A 23,558-nucleotide genomic window follows, 5' to 3' on the forward strand; every position below is an offset into this window, starting at 1 on the left:
AGGCCCGAATATATTGGAGAGGGTTCATCAATAGTTTTGTATATTTAATATATAGTGTAATTTGTGAAATAAAAGAAATAGACTCGTGATTAAGATACCATATCCCTGTATGAGCATGTTAGTATGATTTTCAAGGAAATATTGGCCAACGATGTGAGCTCGTTTGGATGTGTTTTTAAAATGATTGAAAACACTTTTGATAAAAATATTTTTGAAACCAATCCTTAGTAAGAATGCAAGTAACTTATAAAAAAACGCTTAAAGTGCTTCATGGAAGAAACACATAACTGGTGCTTCTTGCAAAAAACACTTTAAGCGTTTTTTGAACCAAAAAATATTTTCTCTAAAAACGCTTTTAGTCATTTTAAAAGCACATTTAAACAAGCCCTTACAATTCTGCTTGGCCAATTTTTATTACTTGAAGTTTTATTTGATGTTTAATTTGTTTTTTCAAAAAGGATTTAGTAGGTGAGGCACCAATTCCATGATAGGCAATATAAAATGGATGCATCAACAAACAAGTTTATCATATACTAAGAGAAAGTGTTTAAAATAATTAATCAAGTGGATTTCAACTAATTAAGTGGGGAGCTGTCTCATCTTCAACAGCAACAGCAACCACCATGACAAACGCCAACTGAGAATTTATTCTAAACAATATACACCACTTTATTTTGCCGTGGTTGGTGTGATGTGGTGTCTCTCTTCTGCCAGTTGTTTGGACTTTTCAGACTTGTGTGTCCGCAATTTGGATTTTTCATGGAAACTGAAAATATTTTGCAAGAACATTGTACGCCTTTAAATTTTGGTGAAATGTATTATGGGGATGAGTTTTCAATTTTCATATATATGGAATCAAAAACTAAAAAATTTGCATGGTGGTTATTTTTAGTTTCAATTGAAAAAAAAAAAAAAAAACTAAATAAGAACTAAATCTTTAAAACTCACAATATTAAGTTTCATGTTTTAGTTTTCAACCGTTACCAAATAAGTTTTTAATTTTAAAACTAAACAATGAAACCGAAATGATTAACCAATCTCAAAGGGTACATCTTGTAATTGGCTTTCAATCTTACCATGAGTTTCTTGTCTTTCAAAGCTCAAGAAAAATTATTAATACGTTTATCATTTTTAAAACAATAAAACGTGTGCTAGAATATCAAAACTCACTAGCAGCAATTAGTACCGAAATATTATCCCTTGTATATTATTCTTTGACGTGCACGTGTGACAAATTCTTAATAAAACAAACAACAACAACAAAAAAAGGGCACCATAAGTAAATTCAATCTTTGGACAGGATATTCAGAAGAAAAGCATATCATCTTGTTCGCTTTAGCTTTAGGAAGGTTTATCTGCGTCTGGTGTAGGAGTTTGACTTTGTTCTAAAATCTAGTGGCTCCTTTATATTACACATGCATGGATTACATAATTGCCAAATAAAGGCAAAAATTGGTCCATCTCAATTGTTCATGATGGGTTCATGATCATATATCTCTAAGACTAGTCAAATGTCTATCATCTGTGATTGCTTACTCCATTTTAATTAGGATAGCGAGATTCGAGCTTAAAACATCTTTCGATATTAGAAAGTGAAGCGTTACTAGACCAAATTGTTGAATTAAATCTGCCTCACTCTGACCGATCACCACTATGCAGGGCCTTGCATATACTGTGTTAATTTAGCCTCCATGAGTCGTGTTGGTTAATTTCAAGATCCTAGCTATAATATGGTCTGAGTTTGACATGAACCCTTGATATTATGAGAAAACCTCATAGCTTATTAATTGAATAGTATCAAAGCTTATACACTGTCCTAGACTATTTTCTAAGAATACAAATAGAAAATGAATTAGGAAAACAATATAATTCAATATAATAATAAAATAATTAACAAAGTATCCTAAAATCTTACAAGCATAACAAACGATATAATTTGGCCTAAAATGCCCATGTATCACAACAAGCAGTTTATAAAAACTTGTGACGGTTTGATTTCCAAACAAAAAGTGTTCATGGGCTCAAATCGGACATAAAAAAACTCAAATTTGCAAAAACTTAGATTTAAATGTAGAATTTGAGCCTTTCAATTTGACATTTGTTCTACTCCGCCGTTGAATTTACCTATTAAAAAAAACTAGCTAAAAGAAGAAAAAAAGCAAGACCTTGGACTGAATGCTTGTTAATATTATTGTTGCCCACACATAACATGACAAGAACTTTCCACTGCTCCAATCACAAACCACTTGAAGATGGTGTGCAGCAGGAAGAATCGTTGAGTTGGGGGGTGCGGACTTCGCCGCAAAAACTGCCATTTCACTTGTCTATAAATTTTCTCGAGCTTCTACGGCAGGATATATATGATTGAACATCATTTCATCTCCAGTAAAGGACTTAATCTTCACTTTCGTTAATTTATATTCATCATCATCATCATCAGGTTTGCTGATTGCTGATTTTCCCAGTCATTGCTATTATCATATATTCAAACATGTTTCTGGACCTCTGGTATTGAAGTCGACGTGAAGGCCACTTTTTTGCCAGGTTTTTGGTTTGACATTCGAAACATGAGAGAGAGAGAGAGAGAGAGAGAGAGACGTAAGTGTGTGTAGTGGTGGACGATATATTGGTCAAGGAAAACATGCAGTACTGGTGCATGTTGCACGGAAGTGGACCCGCTGATCGATCGATGGAAAACACCAGAATATAATTGAATGATCTCAGCTTTCTTTGCTGTACAGCTTTAAATTCTTTTGGTTTTGGCATCTTCAAAGCTCGTATGAATGAAGAATCTACTGGTGAGGCCCATCTTGGTCAAAAGGAAGTCTTGCTGACATTTCTTCCCCCATGCCATGCCATGCATTTCTAAAGTCAAAATCCTCTATTCTGTCTCTCTCATACGTGTGTAATTTGGTCAAGATAGATAAGATTGGAAATTTTTCTATATCGTTGACGATACGAAAATGAATAACAAAGATAAAAACTAAAAAAGTTTAAACAGTCATGAATATCAAATTCAACTGCTAAAACAGTTTGGAGCGCCCCACTCTCGATAAGGTTAGTCTAATGGTACTAACAAAATATCGGTTTTCTCTAATTTGAACATAATTTTATAAAGCAATCATATCAAATCATAACAATTTACCTTATAAGTGTAATAGGACGTCTACAATGTCAACACGAATCTTTTGATCGAAATCATAAACCACCATGAATGTAACAGAGAAAGCTTGAAGATAAAAGCTAAGAGAGGAAGACTGATGTTCTTATTTATGTGAAGAATGAACATTACAGACCTTATCCCTTCAGGATAGTATATATAGCTCATTACATAAAGCAAACTTATATTTATACCACTTAAACTATCTTAAGATAACACATCAGCTCACTTAAGCTGATGTGTCACTAGTGTTATCTATTATCTTTGACTTTTTTTTGTTCCAACAAAGCTTTGACTTGAAATCAACTTTGATGTCCACAATATTATTTGTGTTATTAACTATAATCTTACCAATATTATGTAGAATTTGACGTGTACGACGAGTATAGTATACTTATCTTTTCTTGTAATTCAAATGTTGAATGTTTACGTCACTATTAAATGTGAAATCAGAGATCCAAAAGAGAATAACAATTAATGATGAAGAATTTCATGACGTCAACTAATAATTTAATTAAAACAAAAGGCACCAATACCTACTTTAAAAAATGGTACCCTAAAATTTTGCAATTAAATATGACTTATATTTTTGTTATAAAACTCTATTTTATTGTGAGGGTGGTAAGTTGTAAGTTTAAGAACAATATTAATATACTTCGTAGCGAATTGTAATCCATCTTTCTGAAATCTTTGACAAACTAGTTGAAAACCTTATCTTCCCCTCTATCTCATGAAACCAACTTTTGCCGAAAGTAAAAACGATTTAACCCTTTACTACTCTTATCAACCATAACTTTTAGCTACCCGCAAGCCCACTAGGTCCTCACATTTCATTAGCTGTAGTGTCGGGCCTTGTGTCATATCAACCATCATGCTTTATATCGCAGAATTTAAGCAAAGAACAAAAAAATGTTTCATTCACCTGATCACATCCCAAATTAGCAACAACTATATTCGTACGGTTTCTCATCTCGCTCTTGCAGAGATGCAAAAGCAATCTTTGACCAGAATATTATATATCAGAAGGTAACAACGAGAGATTAAAAGGCTTCATCTGATGCAATTCTTATCTGATTGCTGCTGCTGCTGCATGAGACTTACTGATGACTAGCTTGACTAATTTTCTGATTCCATGCATTAGATATATATACTTTAGACATTACAAATCCGATAAATTAAGAAGAAATCCTTCTTTAACCGAAAGAAAAATTCAAATGACTAGCTTGATTATATGAAAAGTTTTTCACATCAGAAAATTGACAAAATTTAACAAAATTTATTTTGAATGGTTTCGGTTATTGAGTTTACTAACTTGCTTGCTTCTGCGCTTAAATGGTCAATACGAAAATAGTTTCACTTGTAGCCTACTATGTGGTGGTTCCGAGTGAGAATGCGCGTTGAGAAATTTAATAATCTCACAACAAAATCGATGTAATTACTAGTTAGTATAGTGGGCATCTAACCCGTCTGTTTAATATTGACGTGAAGTTCTAAAATATAGTTCCACCATTCGAGTTGAATGGTGGGCCCTAAGCTTTTGGATCACTACGAATGTTCTCAGTTATGAATAACTTTTTTTTGTACTTAAAATACAATCACGTGATATTATTGTTTTACTTAAATGATAACATGTACTTGAATTTATTTTTATTAATATACTCTATAAGTAGGATACATTACCTTGGTAATCACATCTATTATAACACATAATAGTAAATCACATGTCTTATTTTTTTTTTCTCTACTCATAAAAATGTATCGTTAGTGAGGATGGTAAAAACATTTAGTAGTAGTACGTACTAGTGTATGAAAAACAAAAGCCATAGTATTGCAAAGGATAATCTTTAGGTACTCATTAGTGAGTACTTACTTTTTTATTTTCCCCAATTTATTTTAACACATATTTTATTGTTTTGTAAATGAACGAACATGTTATTTTTCTTGGGTTCTAAAAAACACAAAACAATTGACATTTTTTTTAGGATAATGCTAGGGAGACCAAATTTACAAACTAAATGATGTATCACCAATAAGAATAAACACGTTTATCAACGATTAAGTAATAAATCAATCATCAACTTCTATGTCTCTTAGTTTTCAAAAAAATTTCTACAAATTTAGTCTTCCTAGCATTACCCTTTTTTATTAAGCTAAATTAGAAAGTGAATACATAGAGCACTCACTTAGGGTTTAGAGTTTAAAGTTTAAGGTACTCAACTAGTGAGTACCTAAATATTATCCTATTGTAAAACTTGTATAGGTTTAGCATATTGGTTACTTTATTTCTTCAAGGAATCATATATCAATCTCCACTCGGAACCTATTCTCTTCCTCCTATACCATACCGCATACCAGTACTGCTATAAATACCTCCCACACCCTCCATCTTTCTCTTCAAGTCTAGCTTCTTCTTTAGTTCCTTCATTTTTGGGAGTAGCATTACAACTTCAGCAACCAACATGGAGTATAGAGTCGAATCATCAGAAACTCCGAGGTTCTCTCTCTCTCTCTCTCTCTCTCTCTCTCTCTCTCTCAACACACACATAAATATCACTGCATGCACGTTTCTTTCAGCTTAATTAAGTTGAAATTAATTTTTCAATGAATCATGGATGATTAGTATGTAAACTAATGACAATATTATATATGCGACGATTAATCAGGAACAAGTGTGCAGCATGCTATCGACAGTTCAATCGGATCGAGCACTTAGTGGAGCACATGAGAACCTCATACCACTCATCTCATGAACCCATGTGTGGAATTTGTAAGAAACATTGCAGATCTTTTGAATCTCTCAGAGAACATCTTATAGGTAACTAAAACAAGTTATGCAGAACTGAGCTTATAGCCAAGTTAACTATAACAGTGTTTTCCTCTTTCTGCATCCTAGTTCAAATCCTTCTCTCTGTAGCTTAGATTTATTTAGAGTAAACTATATCACTTATATAAAAAACAGTTATCAATTACATAAACTAATATCCCAAATTTCTTTTGCAAATAATAGTTCTCTTTTCTTTTTCCAGGGCCACTGCCAAAACAAGAATGTAGAAACATATTCAGCACTAGAGGATGCAAAATCTGCTTAGCCATCCTCGAAAGCCCGTATGCTCTTAGGGTTCACCAGGACAGATGCTCTGTTGGAAATGCTGTATTAATCCTCACACACTAGCTTATTGATCATGAACTTTTTGCCGAAACCCTATTTGTTATAAATTAAAATTCATTCCATATTGTATATTTCAGGGATTACTTGGTCGCTTTGCTAATCTGGGCATTCGTGACAATACTGAAAGTGGTAGCACAAGAGGCACTCAAGTTGTTGCACTTGCTTGCAAAATGGTTGGTGGAGGCAGCGATAGCTCCCTGGATCTCTGCGCAAAGGTCTGCCTCACTGATGAATATGACAACATCATCTTCCAGTCTTATGTCAAGCCACTGCTTCCAGTCACAAACCATAGGTATATATGCATTTATATGAAGATTTATACTAACTAGTATGTACGTAATTAGCGAATATACGTAAGAGAGTGATTTCCATAGTCTACTCTTTATTCCTGGCCGTCAGATGGAACAAAACAAAAGGCAAAGATAGGGTGGAAATCATACTTTCTACAGTAAAGATATCAATTTTTTTTTTAATGATTTGGCGATTTGACCGACCATTTTGTTGTATACTTGTATAATACAGGTATGAAACAACTGGTATTCGTCCTGAATACTTGAGGGATGCAATGCCTTTGAGGCAAGTGCAAAAGAAGATTCAAGATTTCCTCTGCAATGGGGAACCGATGTGGAAGATTCGACCCCGAGGTGGAAAAGCTAGGATTCTTGTGGGCCACGGTTTGGATCATGACCTTGACTCCTTGCAGTTTGAATACCCACAAGTAATGATTAGGTAATTCAACTCATTTTTCTTTCATCCAAACAATAAACCTATTTATCATTTTATGTACAGAGAAAATTGTTATTGACACTTGAAAAGTCTTATCGATCAATGAAAAAATAAAATAAAAGAAAGTGAAGTGCCTAACAACTATTTTAGAGTGCTAATTAACAAGTGTGTATTATTCATAAAATAAATATGATCACATATTGAGTTGCACACCTATTAATTTGCAGCAAATCATTTGTGTATGTGTACACACACACACACACACACACACACACACAACTTTCCATTCCGAATTTCAATTATAATTTTAGTTCTAAATGTGACTGACTGTGTATAGGGATACTGCAAAATACCCTCCATTCATGAAAACAAGCAAGCTCAGCAACTCACTCAAGTATCTCACACAAGCATATCTTGGGCAAGTACCCAACCTACTATTAATTCCCTATATATATAGATAAATTCTAGCTCCATATAAGTTATTACTAATGCAATTTTCACATATAATCTATATAGGTATGAAATTCAAACAGGCATTCAAGATCCTTATGAAGATTGTGTTGCAACAATGAAGCTCTACATGAGAATGAGATCCCAAGTTCACAAAGTAGAGGCATACCCACTCGCTTCTGACCCGCAAAACCGGAATAACTTCGCTGCGTGGCGCCAAAATGAGCTTGAGAGGATGAGCCCAGATCAAATGCTGGAAATCTCAAGGTCTGATTACTACTGCTGGTGCCTGGACTCCTAGGCTGAAAGTGAAAGGAGGCATATCTACAGAATAATTAAGGAGATTAGTACTAGATGAGCAATACTATCTAGTTACTTTTAATAATTAGTCATAAATAACTTTGAGAGTAATGGAATACATAATCAATTATGCATGTATTTATGAATAGTGCTAAATTTTATCGAATAATATATGTAAACCAAATTCTTGGACTACTCTTTGGTGCTTGATACCATATTTATATGTAATGTAGAAAACGATTTTTCATAATATCAAATATGCAGTAGTACAATATTTACAAGGATAACAAAGGTAAAAGCCCTAGACTAATTTCATAGTAAATTACAGATAACTATTATAACGGAAAGTTGTGATAAAAATTCATTGAATTGGTGATAAATGTTGTAACTCCCTAACACTCACTGCTGGAGCCAGGTTAAGGGCTGCCCTGAGCTGTAGTCCAGGTGTAGCCCACAAAATATTTAGTCACTAATTCAAATTCTCTAGATTTAACTATATAAAATTATATAATACAGTTTACGAACCATTTCTTTTTCTTACATCATTTTTCTCATCGCTTCTTGTACATGTACAAGTTTGGATTTGTTTAATTTTAACACGTATTTGTTTAATTACAAATTTTTTTTTGGCTCACCTTGTGATATTTTTTTAAGCTAGCTGATACTATGAAAAATACGATATCAAGTTTCTGTATTTATAAATATTTAAATTTTTAAGCTAGCCCACCTGGTAAAAAATTACCAACTCCGTCATTGCTAACACTCCCTCGCAAACTTGACATGTGTAAAGAGACAAGTTCGGAAATGAGACGATGAAACCAACTAAGGTAAGACTTCGGTAAAGACATCCACAAGTTGTTGTGGAGAAGGAATAAATTGAACTCGATGACTATTGCAACTCGTTCTCGAACAAAATGATAGTCTATTCCAATATGTTCGATTCGAAAATGAAAAACGGGATTGGCTGCCATGTAAGTGGTGGAAAGATTGTCACAATTACGAATAAATGGAGGATTTGAAACAAACGATATTCTATACTAAAGAAAAGAAAATAGAGGATTTGAACTCTGAACGCATTAGATTGAAGAGGAAATTGTTATCACCATGTTCCACCTTGCAACATTAAGCTTCTTAAAACCTATACATTTATGATGATTTAGAGATGCTATATTGTTGATCTCTTTATTTATTATTGTGACATCCCACATCGCCCAGGGGAGTGATCCTTAAATGTATATTCTCATCCCTACCTAGCACGAGGCCTTTTGGGAGCTCATTGGCTTCGGGTTCCGTAGGAACTCCGAAGTTAAGCGAGAAGGGGGCTAGAGCAATCCCATGATGGGTGACCCACTGGGAAGTTGCTCGTGAGTTCCTAAAAACAAAACCGTGAGGGAATGGTAAGCCCAAAGCGGACAATATCGTGCTACGGTGGTGGAGTGGGCCCGGAAAGTGATTCATCCCGGGCCGGGATGTGACAATTTGGTATTAGAGCCTAACCCTGGCTGTGGTGTGCCGACGAGGATGTCAGACCCTTAAGGTGGGTGGATTGTGACATTCCACATCGCCCAGGGGAGTGATCCTTAAATGTATATTCCCATCCCTACCTAGCACGAGGCCTTTTGGGAGCTCATTGGCTTCGGGTTCCGTAGGAACTCTGAAGTTTAGCGAGAAGGGGGCTAGAGCAATCCCATGATGGGTGACCCACTGGGAAGTTGCTCGTGAGTTCCCAAAAACAAAACCGTGAGGGAATGGTAAGCCCAAAGCGGACAATATCGTGTTACGGTGGTGGAGTGGGCCCGGGAAGTGATTCGCCCCGGGCCGGGATGTGACAATTATTGTTTTTCTATTCTCTAGCTTAAAAAAATCCACAAAATATTTTTGTAAATAAATGATAAGAACACTTTCAAAATGACTTTTTAACATTTTCATAATGCCCACACAGAAGATCTTACGAAATTTCAGTAATTACATATATTTTTTTAAATGTGAGCTATACCCACGATTTTTAATTGGTTTTTTGAAGTTCTACACAATAAATGATAAGACCACTAACAATATTTTAAACATTTTTTTAAGGGAACTTTCATAAAAAATGCTTGAATTAAGTTTATTTTAATAAAAAAAACCATGCTATAATTTTATTTAATGAAAAAGAATTAAATTTTAATGAAAACTCCTTAAATTTTAATAAAAATGACCAAAAAAAAAATTAATTTTTAATGAAAAGGACACAATAAAAAAAAAAAAAAAACCTAACATGTGCGCATTGTTTATGAAACTAAACACTATTTATGAAACAGCACTGTTTGTGAAACTGAACGGTACTATACTATTTATTGGTCCAATTTCATAAATAGTGCCTAGTTTTTTGTTCACTTTCATAAATAGTGTCTAATTCTTGATCATATTTCATAAATAATGTATAGTTATTGGTCCAGTTTCATAAATAATGTATAGTAGTTGGTACAATTTCATTAATAGTGTCTCTTTCTTGGTCCAGTTTCATAATTAGTGTCTAGTTATTGATCATTTTTCATAAATAGTGCCTAGTTCTTGGTCATGTTTCATAAATACTGTCTAGTTCTTACTCTAGTTTCATAAATAGTGTATAGTCCAATTTCATAAGTAGTTTCCACCTATTGGTTTAGTTTTGGAAATAATGCCTAATTCTTGTTTTCGTTTCATAAATAGTGTTTACTTATTGGTCTAGTTTCATAAATAGTGTCTACTTATTGGTCTAGTTTCATAAATAGTGTCTACTTATTAGTCTAGTTTTATGAATAGTGTCTACTTATTAGTGAAGTTTTATAAATAGTGTTTAATTCTTGATTCAGTTTTATAAGATTTGAAACTTAGACCCTTTTTCGTCTTGTAAAAGCACCCATTGCCTTGAAAACGATGAACCCAGAAGTGGCTCTTTAGATCAAAACCTTGAGAAGATTATGTTCTTAGTAATTATATTTAAAAAGCTGTTTTCAATTACCAAATTAAAATTTCCTAACTTTTTTCATATACCTACAATAATAAATGTAGCTTTCCATCAAATTTCTTAAGCTTGGGTATCATCTTGGAGAAATTTTTCCTTGTGCCCATAACACAGATGGTATACCACGTGTTATTATATAAGTGGTGAAAATTTTTATGTTATTAATTTTTTAACACAAGAATCTCACAACTTGTATAGAGTATACCATCTTGTGTTCTGGGCACATTGAAAAGTTTTTCGTCATCATGACTACTATTGAAAAACAACACCACAAAAATAAAATAGGAGAATGTAATTTAATTCGAAATATTTTTCTTATTCTAAGCAAAAAAAATAAAAAATAAAAAATAATGTAGCAGACGATGAGACAAAAAAGTGAGAGAAAAAATGGAGCGTTTTAATTTTTTTTTTTTTTTTTTGGGGGGGGGGTGGGGAGGGAACACGCCCCAATGCAAGTTGGGTTTGTTACGTTTGTTATTTTTATTTTATATATATATATATATATATATATATATATATATATTAGTCTTTTGTCTTTATTATTAAATAAAATTAGTGGATGATTTTTAATTAAAATGTAAAGATTTGAAATCATTTTCATTAGTTTTATTTTCTTTTAATGCGCGTGCAAAATCAGCAGAATTGCATTCTAACAAAAAGTGTGAGCTATAATTCATAATCTTTAGTTAATTGCGCCATTATAATAAAGTCATTATAAAACCTCTTCTCGTGGAATTTTGATCCAACCTTAAACTTCCTAAAAATTTTCGACAAAAATAAAAAATTGCCTAAAATTCATACATGCAGGACTTTAGATATTCAAGCTGCCAAAAGTTTAGTCTACGTTTTGGGTCATTTATATTGATTTTTCTATTTTCCAACTTAAAATTTCAATCTAAAAAATATTTTTTTGAATCAATAATTAGTAAGACCGCTTCCAAATAGTTTTTAACATTTTTCTCAATCCTTATGCAAAAGATTGGAAAATATCAACAGTTGCATGTTTCACAAAATCTGTAAAATTATTATTAGGGCATCTCTAGAGATGAAAATATGTTTTCCATCTCCAGTGACATCTTTATAGGAATGCTCTAAGATGTAAACATTTTTGCTCCATTGATAAGATGCAAACTCTTGATAGATAGGTAAACATTTTCATTCATCAAATTAATTTTGATAAAATTAGCAATTGAGCTAAATTATTACCAGCCCACCTGATTACTCTTAAAATTAATTAAACATGCTATTGGGGAAAAGACAAAGGTTGGAATGAAGAATGTAAAAAATTTCATGTTAAAAAATTGAAAATAAAGTAAAACATATAGTGAAAGATTCTACTATTAAGTTATTAACTACATCGAGACATTTTATTGTAAAATACCCCACCTAACGTACAAGCAGTTGGAAATCGTTGATTAATAGTGGGATGTTGGTCCCTCAAATTAATACTGAGAAATACTATGTACATGTGTTATGTTACCTCACACAATTTGAAAGTAAAATGTACAAATTCGCACTACTGACTTTCACACTCATTTTTAAGCCTCATGCACTCCTCTATTACAGCAGAAAAATTTTCAGTTGAAAGTGTAGAAAGCTAAACGAAGAGTGCAAAAACCAAAAATCATCTTCCTTGAAGTTGGGAAGTTTGGAGGCTTTGGAGTAGCCAATCAACTGCCTTGAAGTAGCCAATCATCCTGTAACAACCCGTCCCAAAATTTACGTAAGAAAATGAGTATTTTTATATTTTTACTAAGTTTGGGGGATACTTTCCTTTTTAAAATTATTTTTTTAGCCTTAATTGGTGAGGCCCATCCCCTGTTTTGTTCCCCGGTTCCCTTTCCCTTTCCCTTTTCTTTTATTTCTTCCTACTCTCTCCCTCACCCATTCTCTCTGTCTTTCTCTCCCTCCCTCCGAGCAGAACACACCCACACACACACACACACTCACCAACAAACCCTCATCTCCCTTATCATCAAACACCACAACGACAACAACATCACCATCTTCACCATGTCAACTCTGTCCCTCTCTTCGTCTCTGTGGAGCACAGAGGAACACGGACGAGTTCCTCGTCCTTCCGTTTTGGGTAAGCCTCAAAACACTCCAAATGCTTTTCTTTTCATCCCCATAGTTATGTTCTGACCCCGTGGTTGTGTTTTGGACGTCAAACCATGAAGAAACCACCTCGGAGACATTTCCCCAGTTTTCCGGGGAGCACCGCCCCTTTCGAGGAAATTTCCGGTCAAACCACGGCGAGTTGGCCGGCGTGAAAGGTATCAATATCTTTGTCTCACTGAGTAATACAACTTTCCTTTTTGTTCCACCCAATTTCATTGAGTATTGAAGAAGTTATACTCATTTGAATCTTACCCAGTTTCCTGCGACCTCAGCGACTTTCGAGGTGTTTTTCAGCCAAACCACGGCTAGTTAGATGTCATGTGAGGTACCATTCTCTTCGTCTATTCGAGAGCTACGATTTTCATTTTTGAATCACTTGATTTCGTCGAGTATTAACAAAGTTATGGACGTTCAAAGTTTGTCTAAATTCCGGCCGAATTCCGGCCTTCTTCTCCGGCGTGAAACCCAGCCCAAGAAGCCACCCAGGCCTTCGGGCCGTTCCTGCCAAGCCCAAAACCCTGGGCAGCCCAACCCAACATTTTTTTCTTATTTTTATTTTGGTTTTGTTAATTTAAAGGCCTTTGGGCCGTTTCTTTTCGGGCCTTCGGCCCGTTAACCCTAAACCCATTAGACCCAAACCTTTTAGGCCTAAACCCAGATCCAACCCAAGTCCAAACCCTTTAACCCAATCCGGATCCAAACCCAAACCCGTTTGACCGGTTGACCCGGACCTCGGACCCGGTCTGACCGTTGACACAACGGTCAGCGTTGACTTTGACCGTTGACTTTTTGGATTTCGTGCGGGATCCCTCCTAGGCTAATTTCGACGTCCTGAACCCGTTTCCGATGTCCGTTTCCCCAAATTCAATCGTTTGAGTAGAGTTTGGCTAAATGTACCCTTTATGTGCTTAGGGGCAATTATCTGTGGCGTTTCCTTCTTCGCTAGATGGCGTGGCTTTTCGACGACGAAGTACTGTGAGTGAACCCCTTCTAAAAATGCATGTTTTGATAGTATAAATGCATACATGAAAAACATGATTTGATGATTATTGTTTATGAAACGTTTTACGAGATAATATGCTTACTGAGACTAGTTTGAATTATTACTATTTTTCCTATAACTCATGTTCTTATAGAATATCTGATGGATGACGATATGATATTTAGAACATGTTTAGAACACCTCTTTATAGTATAGATGATGGATGACTTTATACTATGAAGTTGATTTTCAATATATGTACGTTCACTGGTTTTGTACTTACCTAGTGGTCCTTTCCGCTACAGGACGTAGAGATAGATCCGGTCCGTCCCGGCGACGGTTTGGTGTTGGCATAGGGCCTGGAGTGTGTTTTCCTCTGACTGTCTGCTCAAAGACGGGGAGCCGGCATGGGGCCTGAAGTGTATTTTCCTCTGATTGTCTGCTCAGAAACGGGGAGCCGGCATGGGGCCTGGAGAGTTGTATCAGACATTCACTAGTGTTTATTGTTTATGCGAATTATGATTTGAGACATTGCACGACATGCTAGGTTTCGAAAAACCTATGTTTATCATTATATATGTGTTTTCATAAAACCTGGGGGTTAGTATGTTGATAACTGTTTTATTATATATATATCAACTTGGTTCACTCATGTTTGTTTTGGCGCCCCCTTTAGGACTTAGAATCGAGGCATACAATCCCGACGTCCAGGCACTTCCGCATCGGCATCTTCGAGTCCTCTCGGTGTATGACCCACTCCTTTGTTTCATTCAATTTTATATTATTTTCTTCTAGTGTTCTAGATTAGAGGTGTGCTCTGAACACGGTCCTTATTTGCATATTCATTATTCTTTTATATTTATAAACCTTATTTACCCTTTTTTTTCAGCATTTGCACTCAATAAATGGCTTTCGTCACCCTCGGGTGTCGGCCAGCACGTGCCTATCCTGGTATTCGGGGAATATCAAGATCGGGGCGTGTCACATCCTCTTGAAATCAATTGGGGATTGAAAGATGCAGCAACCACCTTGATCAGCACCTCATCTTCCTTAATTTCAGGAACAGCCACATTTGGATCAAACTTCAAAACATCAGCACCTCATCTTCCTTAATTTCAGGAACAGCCACATTTGGATCAAACTTCAAAACATCTGCAGAGTCCGTAACCCAGGCCTTGTATTCAGATGGTACGGAAATTGCATCACTTGAAGCTGCAGCAGCCATTGATGCACACAGCCAAAAACCAAAATTCGTTACGGGTAAAAGTTTGTTGTCGTTTTAAGAACGAACGGCCTTTTAAAAGTATCTTTGTAAGTATCCTTAAAAGTAACTTTATAAGTATCCTACTATCGTTTGTTAAAAAATAACATATAAATATAAAGATCCGCAATATATCATAGGATTTGCAGGAACTGTAAGAGGAAGTACATCTGTTCTAACCAATGCCGGTGTTTAAGCTAAAAAACACAGCAATGAGCAAGTAGGAAGAAAACACAATGCAAACTAGCCAAACTAGAAGCACTATATAAGTACACATAACATTGCTTATTACAAGACTTTCAAACAAGCGGGCAGCAGGATAAAAGTATATCACACACGAACAGACTGCAAGCCTGAACTAGTACTCTCTATTATCTCATGGGATGGGATACACAATCACCTTTCCGGTAGCTCTGGAGGTTTCAAGATAGGCAAATGCTTCAACAGTCTTCGAAAATGGATACGGGCTGGTGGGATCAAGCACCGGCCTCACCTTCCCACTCTCCAAGTAAGGCTTCAGTTTCTCTAATACAGTTCCGGTTGAAGTCAGTATAAATATGATTGCCGGTGGCGTTACTGGACCTACGATTGTCACAACCTTCCCGCCTTCCTTCACCGCCTTCAATGCCCTGTCACTCTGCCCTATTTTTGTTAATTTCAAAAACACAAAACAACATCAGTCATTGTGCTTGATTTGTATAAGAAAAAAATAACGATGAAGATTCAAGAATTATACCAACTGCATCATAAACCACATCGAATTTCTCGGGCAGGTCTTCGAAGTTCTCCTTGGTGTAATCAATAGCCAAATCAGCACCCAAGCTTCTCAAAAGATCGAGTTTTTTGGTGCTCGCTGTAGCTGCTACTTTTGAAGCACCAAACACATGCTTTGCTAGCTGCCTCACATAAACACATTGATTGTCATGAATAATTAATCAATCAGCTTTACTTAATTAGAGCCTAACTTAATGGAAAATGTTTGCACTTGATTAACATTGTACCTGAATAACATGTGTTCCGACTCCCCCAGCGCCTCCCAAAACAAGGATGGATTTACCGGCAGAGAATTCAACTCGTTCAAGCCCTTCATAGGCGGTCTCAATGGCCAGGGGAAGGCTAGCAGCTTCAACAAAACTCAGATTTTTTGGCTTGAGAGCCAACACTCTTTCTTCTGCAGCAGTGTACTCGGCCAAAGATCCGATCTTTTTCTGTTGAAAGATAACTCGGCTAGGGTTTAGAAATATGAAGTCTGGGAATTTACTTTGAATACTTTCTTATTAATTCACAGTTGAATACAAGACTTATATAATACAAGACTTATATAATACAAAGAAGTCTATTCTAGGAAGGAAACAAAGATGATTTACATTGATTCATACGGATCAATTCTACTCCTAATAACAAGGGGACGATATTGTCGTCCAATACTCCCCCTCAAGGTGGAGTGTGAATGTCAAGAACACCCATCTTGCCAAGTAGAGAACGGAATGTTGACTGTCCAAGTGGCTTGGTGAATATGTCGGCAAGCTGCTGTCCAGTAGGTACATAGGCTGTCGAAATAATCCCAGAACGCAGTCGTTCTCGAACAACATGGCAGTCGATCTCTATGTGTTTGGTGCGTTCGTGAAAAACGGGATTGGCAGTTATGTGAAGTGCAGCTTGGTTGTCACAGTGTAACCTTGCCGGACCCTTGTGATCAATTTGCAGATCAGCCAATAGGTACTTCATCCACGTAAGCTCACATGTAGCTGAAGCCATAGCACGATACTCCGCTTCAGCTGAGGATCTCGAAACGGTAGATTGTTTCTTGGTTTTCCAAGAAACTAGTGCACCTCCAAGAAATATACAATAGCCTGTGACAGATCTTCGTGTAAGTGGACAGCGAGCCCAATCGGCGTCGCAATATCCTTTCAATGTCAAACTCCCATTTGAAGGAAAAAGAAGCCCTTGTCCAGGTGATCCCTTTAAGTATCGTAGAAGACGATGCACTGCGTCTAGATGAGGCTTTCTTGGTTGTTGCATAAATTGGCTGAGTATATGGACCGAGTATGAAATCTCCGGCCTCGTGATTGTGAGATAAATAAGTTTCCCAACAAGCCTCCTGTATTGCGAGGCATTATGGAGAATTTGCCCTTCCGTTGGAGATAATCTCAAGTTTTCTTCCATTGGGAACTTTGCAGGCTTTGCACCAAGTAAGCCGGCCTCATCAATAATGTCAAGTGTATATTTACGTTGTGAGATGGCGATTCCTTGAGAAGACCGAGCCACCTCCACACCGAGGAAATACTTTAAGTGTCCAAGGTCCTTAATGCGAAAATGGGATTGAAGAAATTGCTTGAGGTCACGGATGGCAGCCTCATCGTTGCCTGTGATAATCATGTCGTCAACATAAAGCAAGACGGCTGTAAACGAATCTCCACGCACCTTAGTGAATAGGGAGTAGTCAGCCATTGACTGCTGGTAGCCGGCTTGACTTATGGCAGTGGAAAATTTATGGAACCAGCTGCGAGAGGCTTGCTTAAGGCCATAAAGGGACTTGTTGAGTCGGCATACATTATTCTCCCCCTGCCGATGAAGTCCAGGAGGCAGCTGCATATAAACTTCCTCACAAAGGTCACCATGAAGGAAGGCATTATGGACATCCATTTGATGTAAGGACCAATGACGAACCGAAGCAACGGCTAATAAACAACGGACGGTGATGAGTTTGGCAACAGGAGCAAAAGTTTCCTTGTAATCGATACCTTCGCGTTGAGTAAAACCTTTGGCCACAAGACGAGCTTTATAACGCTCGACGGTACCATCGGAGTGGTACTTGATTTTGTATACCCATTTGCAACCGATGGCGCGATGACCAGGAGGTAAGGTAGTGAGAGTCCATGTGTTGTTTTGTTCAAGGGCCAGAAGCTCAGAGTCCATGGCAGCACGCCATTGAGGATCACCGTTAGCCTGTGCAAATGTAGTGGGTTCGACAAGAGTCGAAATAGCACAAGCAAAAGAGCGATGTGATGGTGAAAGATGAGCATAAGATACATAGTGAGATAAATGATTGCGAGTACCTGACATGGAGGAGGACGTGGCGCTTGGAGCAAGAGATTGCACATGATATAAATGGTATCCCTGAAGCCTGACGGAGGGCTTGAGGGCACGGCCAGATTGGCGAGGGGTAGGTGGGGCAGGGGGGGCAGGTGGGGTAGGAAGTGGTGGAGAGACTAAGTGAGGGTCGGTTGGTGTGGGAAGAGAGGATGCTATGGGAGTGAGAGGAACGGTTTCTGTCGGTGTGGGTACAGGAGGTGCAGTCGGTGGCGGTGTGGGATTAGGATGAGATGGAGAGTCGGTGGGGATAGGTAGGATAGGTGTAGCAGGGTGATGGTCAAGCGGTTGAGAGGAAAAAGGGAACGTGGCTTCATGGAAGATCATGTCACGAGTGGAAAAAATTTTGTGTGTGGTAAGGTCATAAACACGATAGCCCTTCTGACCTAATGGATACCCAACAAAAATACATCTTTGAGCACGTTGGTCAAACTTATGGTGAGGATGGAGGTTGGTAGCATAACACAAACAACCGAAAACCCGAAGATGCGAAAAATCGGGAGTGTGACGATGCAAAAGCTCATAAGGAGTTTTATGACCAAGAAGAGGTGTAGGTAAACGATTAATTAAATAACATGTTGTTTGTATGCTTTCCCCCCAAAAATGTTGTGGTAAATTGGCTTGAAACCGTAGAGCTCGACCAACATTGAGGAGATGACGGTGTTTCCGTTCAACAACCCCATTTTGTTGGGGCGTGGACGGACAAGAAGTTTGGAATATGATACCCTTGTTATCAAAGAAAGGACGTAAAGAGGTAAATTCACCACCATTATCAGCCCTAAGTGTTTTAAGCATGCAATGAAATTGTGTTTGGACCCAAGCAATAAAGGAACGTAACAATCCTTGTGTTTCAGATTTAAAACGCATGAGATGTATCCAAGTATAGCGAGAATAATCATCAACAATCGTTAAAAAATACCGAGCCCCCGAATGGGAATTGACTCGGTGAGGTCCCCAAATATCACAATGTATCAAATCAAAAGGTGCTTTAGAAGAAATAAAACTGGACGGAAAAGATAACCGGGTTTGTTTAGCAAGAGGAAAAATGTCACATATATGACTGGAATCAAATACTATTGATGGAACTTGTTTGGTTAAAGTTTGCAGAGGACCGGTAGAAGGGTGCCCTAATCGTTGGTGCCAGAGGGTGAAGTTGCGGCTAATGTGATGAGCGAGGCGAAGGTTGTGTTCTGGCGCCAAGTAGTAAAGCCCATTATATCGCTTGCCCAGGCCAATCGTCCTCCTCGTATCCATGTCCTATATCACACAGAAATCAGGGAAGAAAATCACTATGCATCGTAATGCTTCAGTAAGTTTGCTAACAGATAATAAGTGAACTCGGAAGTTGGGCACATGGAGCACTCCATCAAGTTTAATGTGTGGGGTAACTTGTATAGAACCAATCGAGTCTATTAAGGCATATCCTCCATTCAGCAATTGAACAGAATCCAGCATGGATAATGACTTCTTGTCTAGCAAATGAGGAGAAGGAGATACATGGTCTGTTGCCCCACTATCAATGATCCAATATAAAGTTTTCTCTGACAAGTCAGAAGAAGGTGTGATTGTACCTGTTGCATTTGCAAAATGCTGCGGATTACCATCAATGTTGCTCTTCTTGAGCATTGCCATAAGTTGATTATATTCTTCTGTGGTGAACCTTGGACCGTCACTGGACGTCGCCTTGTGTCGTGAGTCTACACCCTTGGTGGTCTCGGTCTCCACCGTGACTTGGTTTGCCGCAGGTTTTCTTTTATTTGGTGGCTTGACTGATTTGCCATGATACTTATGGCCAGGCGGGAAACCATACAGGTAAAAGCATCGATCCACGGTGTGGTATTTTTGATCACAATATGAGCATTGAATGGTGTTTCCTTTTGATGCAGCAGTTTCCCTGTTACGGGTTATATTCATAGCATGCATATTTATATTGTTACGATTTAGAGATACCTCTACTTGCTTCTCTTGTTGGAGAACAAGGGAATATGCCCTCCGAGTGTCTGGTAGTGGCTGCATCAATAGTATCTGTCCACGTACTGCTGCATAAGTGTCGTTTAAACCCATCAGGAACTGCATCACCTTTTCTTTCTCATCTCGATCATTCATCTTCTTCAATCCCCCACAAGTGCAAGTCGGGGTTTCATTGTAGGATGCTAGTTCATCCCACAACGCTTTCAGTTTCGTGTAGTAAACCTGGATCGATTGTTGTTCCTGTCTGTGTTCAACGATCTCTCTCCTGATTTGATAAATGCGTGAGTCGTTTCCTTGTGAGAAACGATCTCGCAGGTCTGCCCAAACATCGGCTGCTGTTGTGTAATAAGAAACGCTGCTCGCAATATCGTCGTGGACTGAGTTGAGAATCCAGGCAAGGACCATATCATTGCATCTTTGCCATGATGCAAATTGTTTGTCAGTCTCTGATGGAGGGTCAATGGTGCCATCAACCATGCCAAGTTTATTTTTCGCGCTCAAGCTGATTCGCATAGCACGACTCCAGGTATTGTAGTTGTCTCCTTGAAGTGTTTTGGAGACCAAGATATTCCCAGGTTGATCTGAGGGATGTATGATAAAAGGGTTCGAGACATCTGTGAATGTCTCCATAGGTTTTTGGGTGTCAATGGACGTCTTAGGTATTGGATCGCCCATGGTGGTTTAGGTGATGTTGTGTTTGTTAGGATTTGCGGAAGCTGTGTGGGTATTCAGAGTCACCAGAAACGGTGCTCTGATACCATGTTGAAAGATAACTCGACTAGGGTTTAGAAATATGAAGTCTGGGAATTTACTTTGAATACTTTCTTATTAATTCACAGTTGAATACAAGACTTATATAATACAAGACTTATATAATACAAAGAAGTCTATTCTAGGAAGGAAACAAAGATGATTTACATTGATTCATACGGATCAATTCTACTCCTAATAACAAGGGGACGATATTGTCGTCCAATATTTTCGGCTTATCGAGAGCCTTCTCGTTGAGATCCCCATATACTTCATCCCCCACCTTAAACTTTGTCACCTTGCTTCCCACTTTCACCACCACACCAGCAACATCATACCCTGGAACTGTCTGCAAACAAGTTAATTTAATAAAATTAATATTTTAGCAAACAAGCAAATTGGGTTTACACTAGAATTTGAAGATCAACTCTGATTCTTCAAAGCAAGTTTCTTGTTATTTCTTAACCTTTCAATTTTTATTTTATTTTACAAAATTATAATTTAAACTAATCTACATGTGGGGATTATAAGTTGGTAAAGACTAAAACTTTTTTAAATCCCCCAACTCACAAACTAATCCTGCATTTGACTTCAGTGAAAAAAATGAAGAGAGAGAGAGAGAGAGAGAGAGAGAGAGAGAGAGAGAGAGAGAGAGAGAGAGAGAGAGAGAGAGGCTACAGGGGGTGAAGAGTCAGTGTCCTTGAAGTAGCCAAGCATCCTTTTGAAATCGACTGGGTTGAGAGATGCAGCAACCACCTTGATCAGCACCTGGTCTTCCTTTATTTCAGGAACAGGAACATTCGGATCGAACTTCAAAACATCTGCAGACTTTCCGTACTCTGAGTACACCCACGCCTTGTTTACAGACGGTATGGAAACTGAATCACTTGAAGCTACAGCAGCCGCCATTGATGCACTGCAAAAACCACAAGAACTTGCAAGGGGAAAGGAAAGGGCTTGTGGTTGTTGTGAGTAAATGAGTGAGATAAGATCACGGTCTGAAATCTCGACAGCGTGTCGTTTTAAGGGTGAAGGAGAAGGATGTGGAACCTTGGTGTTTGCCTACGTGGCCCTACAAGAAAAAACTCCAAATGATGCACTGTTAGTTAGGTTCGTTGTGTGGGACAACATGCCAAATTATGCATGTAGACGCATCGTTATTGGAGGTTCATTTTGTGCGGCAACATGGTATAAAATTGGCGCTCTGTTTCTTTTAGTCGAATCTTACATCAAGACACCCCTGGATAGTAATGCTAGCGTCTAAGTTTTCTTCCTTATTTATCCTTATCCTTAGCACAAGTTTTCTTCCTTCTTGTTGTCACCTCCAACAAGAAATATAAGAAGAAAAAACCCAACACTTTCTAAGTTACTTGGCTCTTTTGTGAGTAAGTGCTTACGTAAGAAATATTTATTTATAACTTTAGGTAGGTTATTATTATTATTTTTTTAACAAACGATACTATTTATACTAAAAAGGTGGGGAAGTGGGCTAAACCTCATAATAGGCTAGCAATAATGTGATTCAAATTAATAGAGGTACAGTTAAAAAATATTATTTATTAAATTATTAGAGGTACTGTTAAAAAATATTATTAATTGACTTGTTTATCTTTAATGAATATTGTATTTTCTAAATAGGATTTCTGACAAGGACAATATGAAAATAGGATTTCTGACAAGGACAATATGAAAATACAAAAAAACGTTTCATGCCAAGAAGTTGTAAACATGCTTAAGAAATTAGAAACATTTTGGCTTCAATAAGAAGGTTCATGTTGACAGAGTATTATGTACTTACAAGTTCAAAGACGTAGCATCAACTCCAAAAACTAAAGCATTGCCTCAGACAATTTTAGATAAATATTTTAGTTCATCATCAACTTTTATTTATGGTATTGCATATTTGTACTCAAACAACTTTAGAGAAATGTTTTAGTTTCCTTAAGAAGAGACTAGGAAAAATGATAACTTATTAAAATGCGGAGTTCCTCTTCGCTTAGAAGTGAGGTCTTAGGTTTGAATCTCATGGATGGTGAATTCGATACGAAACTAGGCTGCCCATTGTGTGGCGTAGTCGAACTCTCCCTCCCTTAGTGTAAAAATATCGATGCACTAAAAAAAAATGTAGAGTTTATTCCTATGCATAACTGGTCTTTTAAGTTGAGACCAGAATCTTTTGTGATTTGAGGTTATTCATTTATGGAGTATTACTTTAAAGAGGTTTTACGGTAGTTTAAGCGTTTTTTATGAAAAGCGCTTTCATTAAAAACAAACCAAAGTTTTTATTATAAACCCAATTGCACTTTTATAGTTGATGAAGGGAGAATGTTGTGCAGGCATTGTCACTTGAGGTTCAATGGGTGAGAACAAGTTACGCAACTCAAGTTTTGTTTCTTATTTTTCACGACTAAGGCATGCAATTGAAGTTGACTTTCTTACTTATCACACCTACAACAAGAAAAACAAGACGAAGAAAAAAAACACCTTTACTTTTGAAGTTGACGCAGTTCAAATGGAAGTGCTATATAAGAGGGAATACATCCGCTTTAACCAATACCCGTGTTAAAGCAGAAAAACACAGCAATGAGC

General features: G+C 37.2%; 3 protein-coding genes and 1 long non-coding RNA gene across 4 annotated transcripts; 2 read left to right on the forward strand and 2 right to left on the reverse strand.

Moving 5' to 3' along the window:
• The first annotated feature begins 5,572 nt into the window (after positions 1-5,572).
• LOC137738897 (RNA exonuclease 4-like) lies at positions 5,573-8,079 on the forward strand. Its single transcript, XM_068478368.2, has 7 exons — positions 5,573-5,654; positions 5,824-5,975; positions 6,187-6,311; positions 6,407-6,621; positions 6,852-7,058; positions 7,393-7,473; positions 7,572-8,079. The coding sequence occupies exons 1-7, from the start codon at positions 5,620-5,622 to the stop codon at positions 7,804-7,806; spliced, it is 1,050 nt and encodes a 349-aa protein (XP_068334469.2). The 5' UTR covers positions 5,573-5,619; the 3' UTR covers positions 7,807-8,079.
• Positions 8,080-13,764: 5,685 nt separating this feature from the next.
• On the forward strand, positions 13,765-14,775 carry LOC148694002 (uncharacterized). Its single transcript, XR_015966710.1, has 2 exons — positions 13,765-13,887; positions 14,571-14,775. It is a non-coding gene; the product is annotated as an uncharacterized LOC148694002 (long non-coding RNA).
• Positions 14,776-15,266: 491 nt separating this feature from the next.
• Positions 15,267-21,967, reverse strand: LOC137739392 (2-methylene-furan-3-one reductase). The gene is made up of 5 exons (XM_088700209.1): positions 21,648-21,967; positions 21,198-21,318; positions 16,157-16,359; positions 15,892-16,051; positions 15,267-15,797 (listed from the first exon to the last, which is right to left on the reverse strand). The coding sequence occupies exons 1-5, from the start codon at positions 21,876-21,878 to the stop codon at positions 15,532-15,534; spliced, it is 981 nt and encodes a 326-aa protein (XP_088556335.1). The 5' UTR covers positions 21,879-21,967; the 3' UTR covers positions 15,267-15,531.
• LOC148694003 (uncharacterized) lies at positions 19,462-20,745 on the reverse strand. Its single transcript, XM_088700044.1, has 2 exons — positions 19,820-20,745; positions 19,462-19,505 (listed from the first exon to the last, which is right to left on the reverse strand). The coding sequence occupies exons 1-2, from the start codon at positions 20,730-20,732 to the stop codon at positions 19,462-19,464; spliced, it is 957 nt and encodes a 318-aa protein (XP_088556170.1). The 5' UTR covers positions 20,733-20,745.
• Positions 21,968-23,558: the final 1,591 nt, after the last annotated feature.

Source organism: Pyrus communis, chromosome 9, assembly GCF_041283825.1.
Source record: "Pyrus communis isolate YQ-2024b chromosome 9, ASM4128382v1, whole genome shotgun sequence".
Classification (NCBI taxonomy): domain Eukaryota; kingdom Viridiplantae; phylum Streptophyta; class Magnoliopsida; order Rosales; family Rosaceae; genus Pyrus; species Pyrus communis.

Coding starts and splice junctions, on each gene's coding strand:
- LOC137738897 (XM_068478368.2), top strand. CDS start 5,620: ATGGAGTATAGAGTCGAATCATCAGAAACTCCGAG. Junction 6,312..6,406: donor GATGCTCTGTTGGAAATGCT/GTATTAATCCTC, acceptor TGTATATTTCAG/GGATTACTTGGTCGCTTTGC. Junction 7,059..7,392: donor TACCCACAAGTAATGATTAG/GTAATTCAACTC, acceptor GACTGTGTATAG/GGATACTGCAAAATACCCTC.
- LOC148694003 (XM_088700044.1), bottom strand. CDS start 20,732: ATGCGAATCAGCTTGAGCGCGAAAAATAAACTTGGCATGGTTGATGGC. Junction 19,506..19,819: donor GCATTTTGCAAATGCAACAG/GTACAATCACAC, acceptor TGTGTGATATAG/GACATGGATACGAGGAGGAC.
- LOC137739392 (XM_088700209.1), bottom strand. CDS start 21,878: ATGGCGGCTGCTGTAGCTTCAAGTGATTCAGTTTCCATACCGTCTGTA. Junction 21,319..21,647: donor ACACTGACTCTTCACCCCCT/GTAGCCTCTCTC, acceptor ACTTGTTTGCAG/ACAGTTCCAGGGTATGATGT. Junction 16,360..21,197: donor GGCTCTCGATAAGCCGAAAA/TATTGGACGACA, acceptor TTCAACAGAAAA/AGATCGGATCTTTGGCCGAG.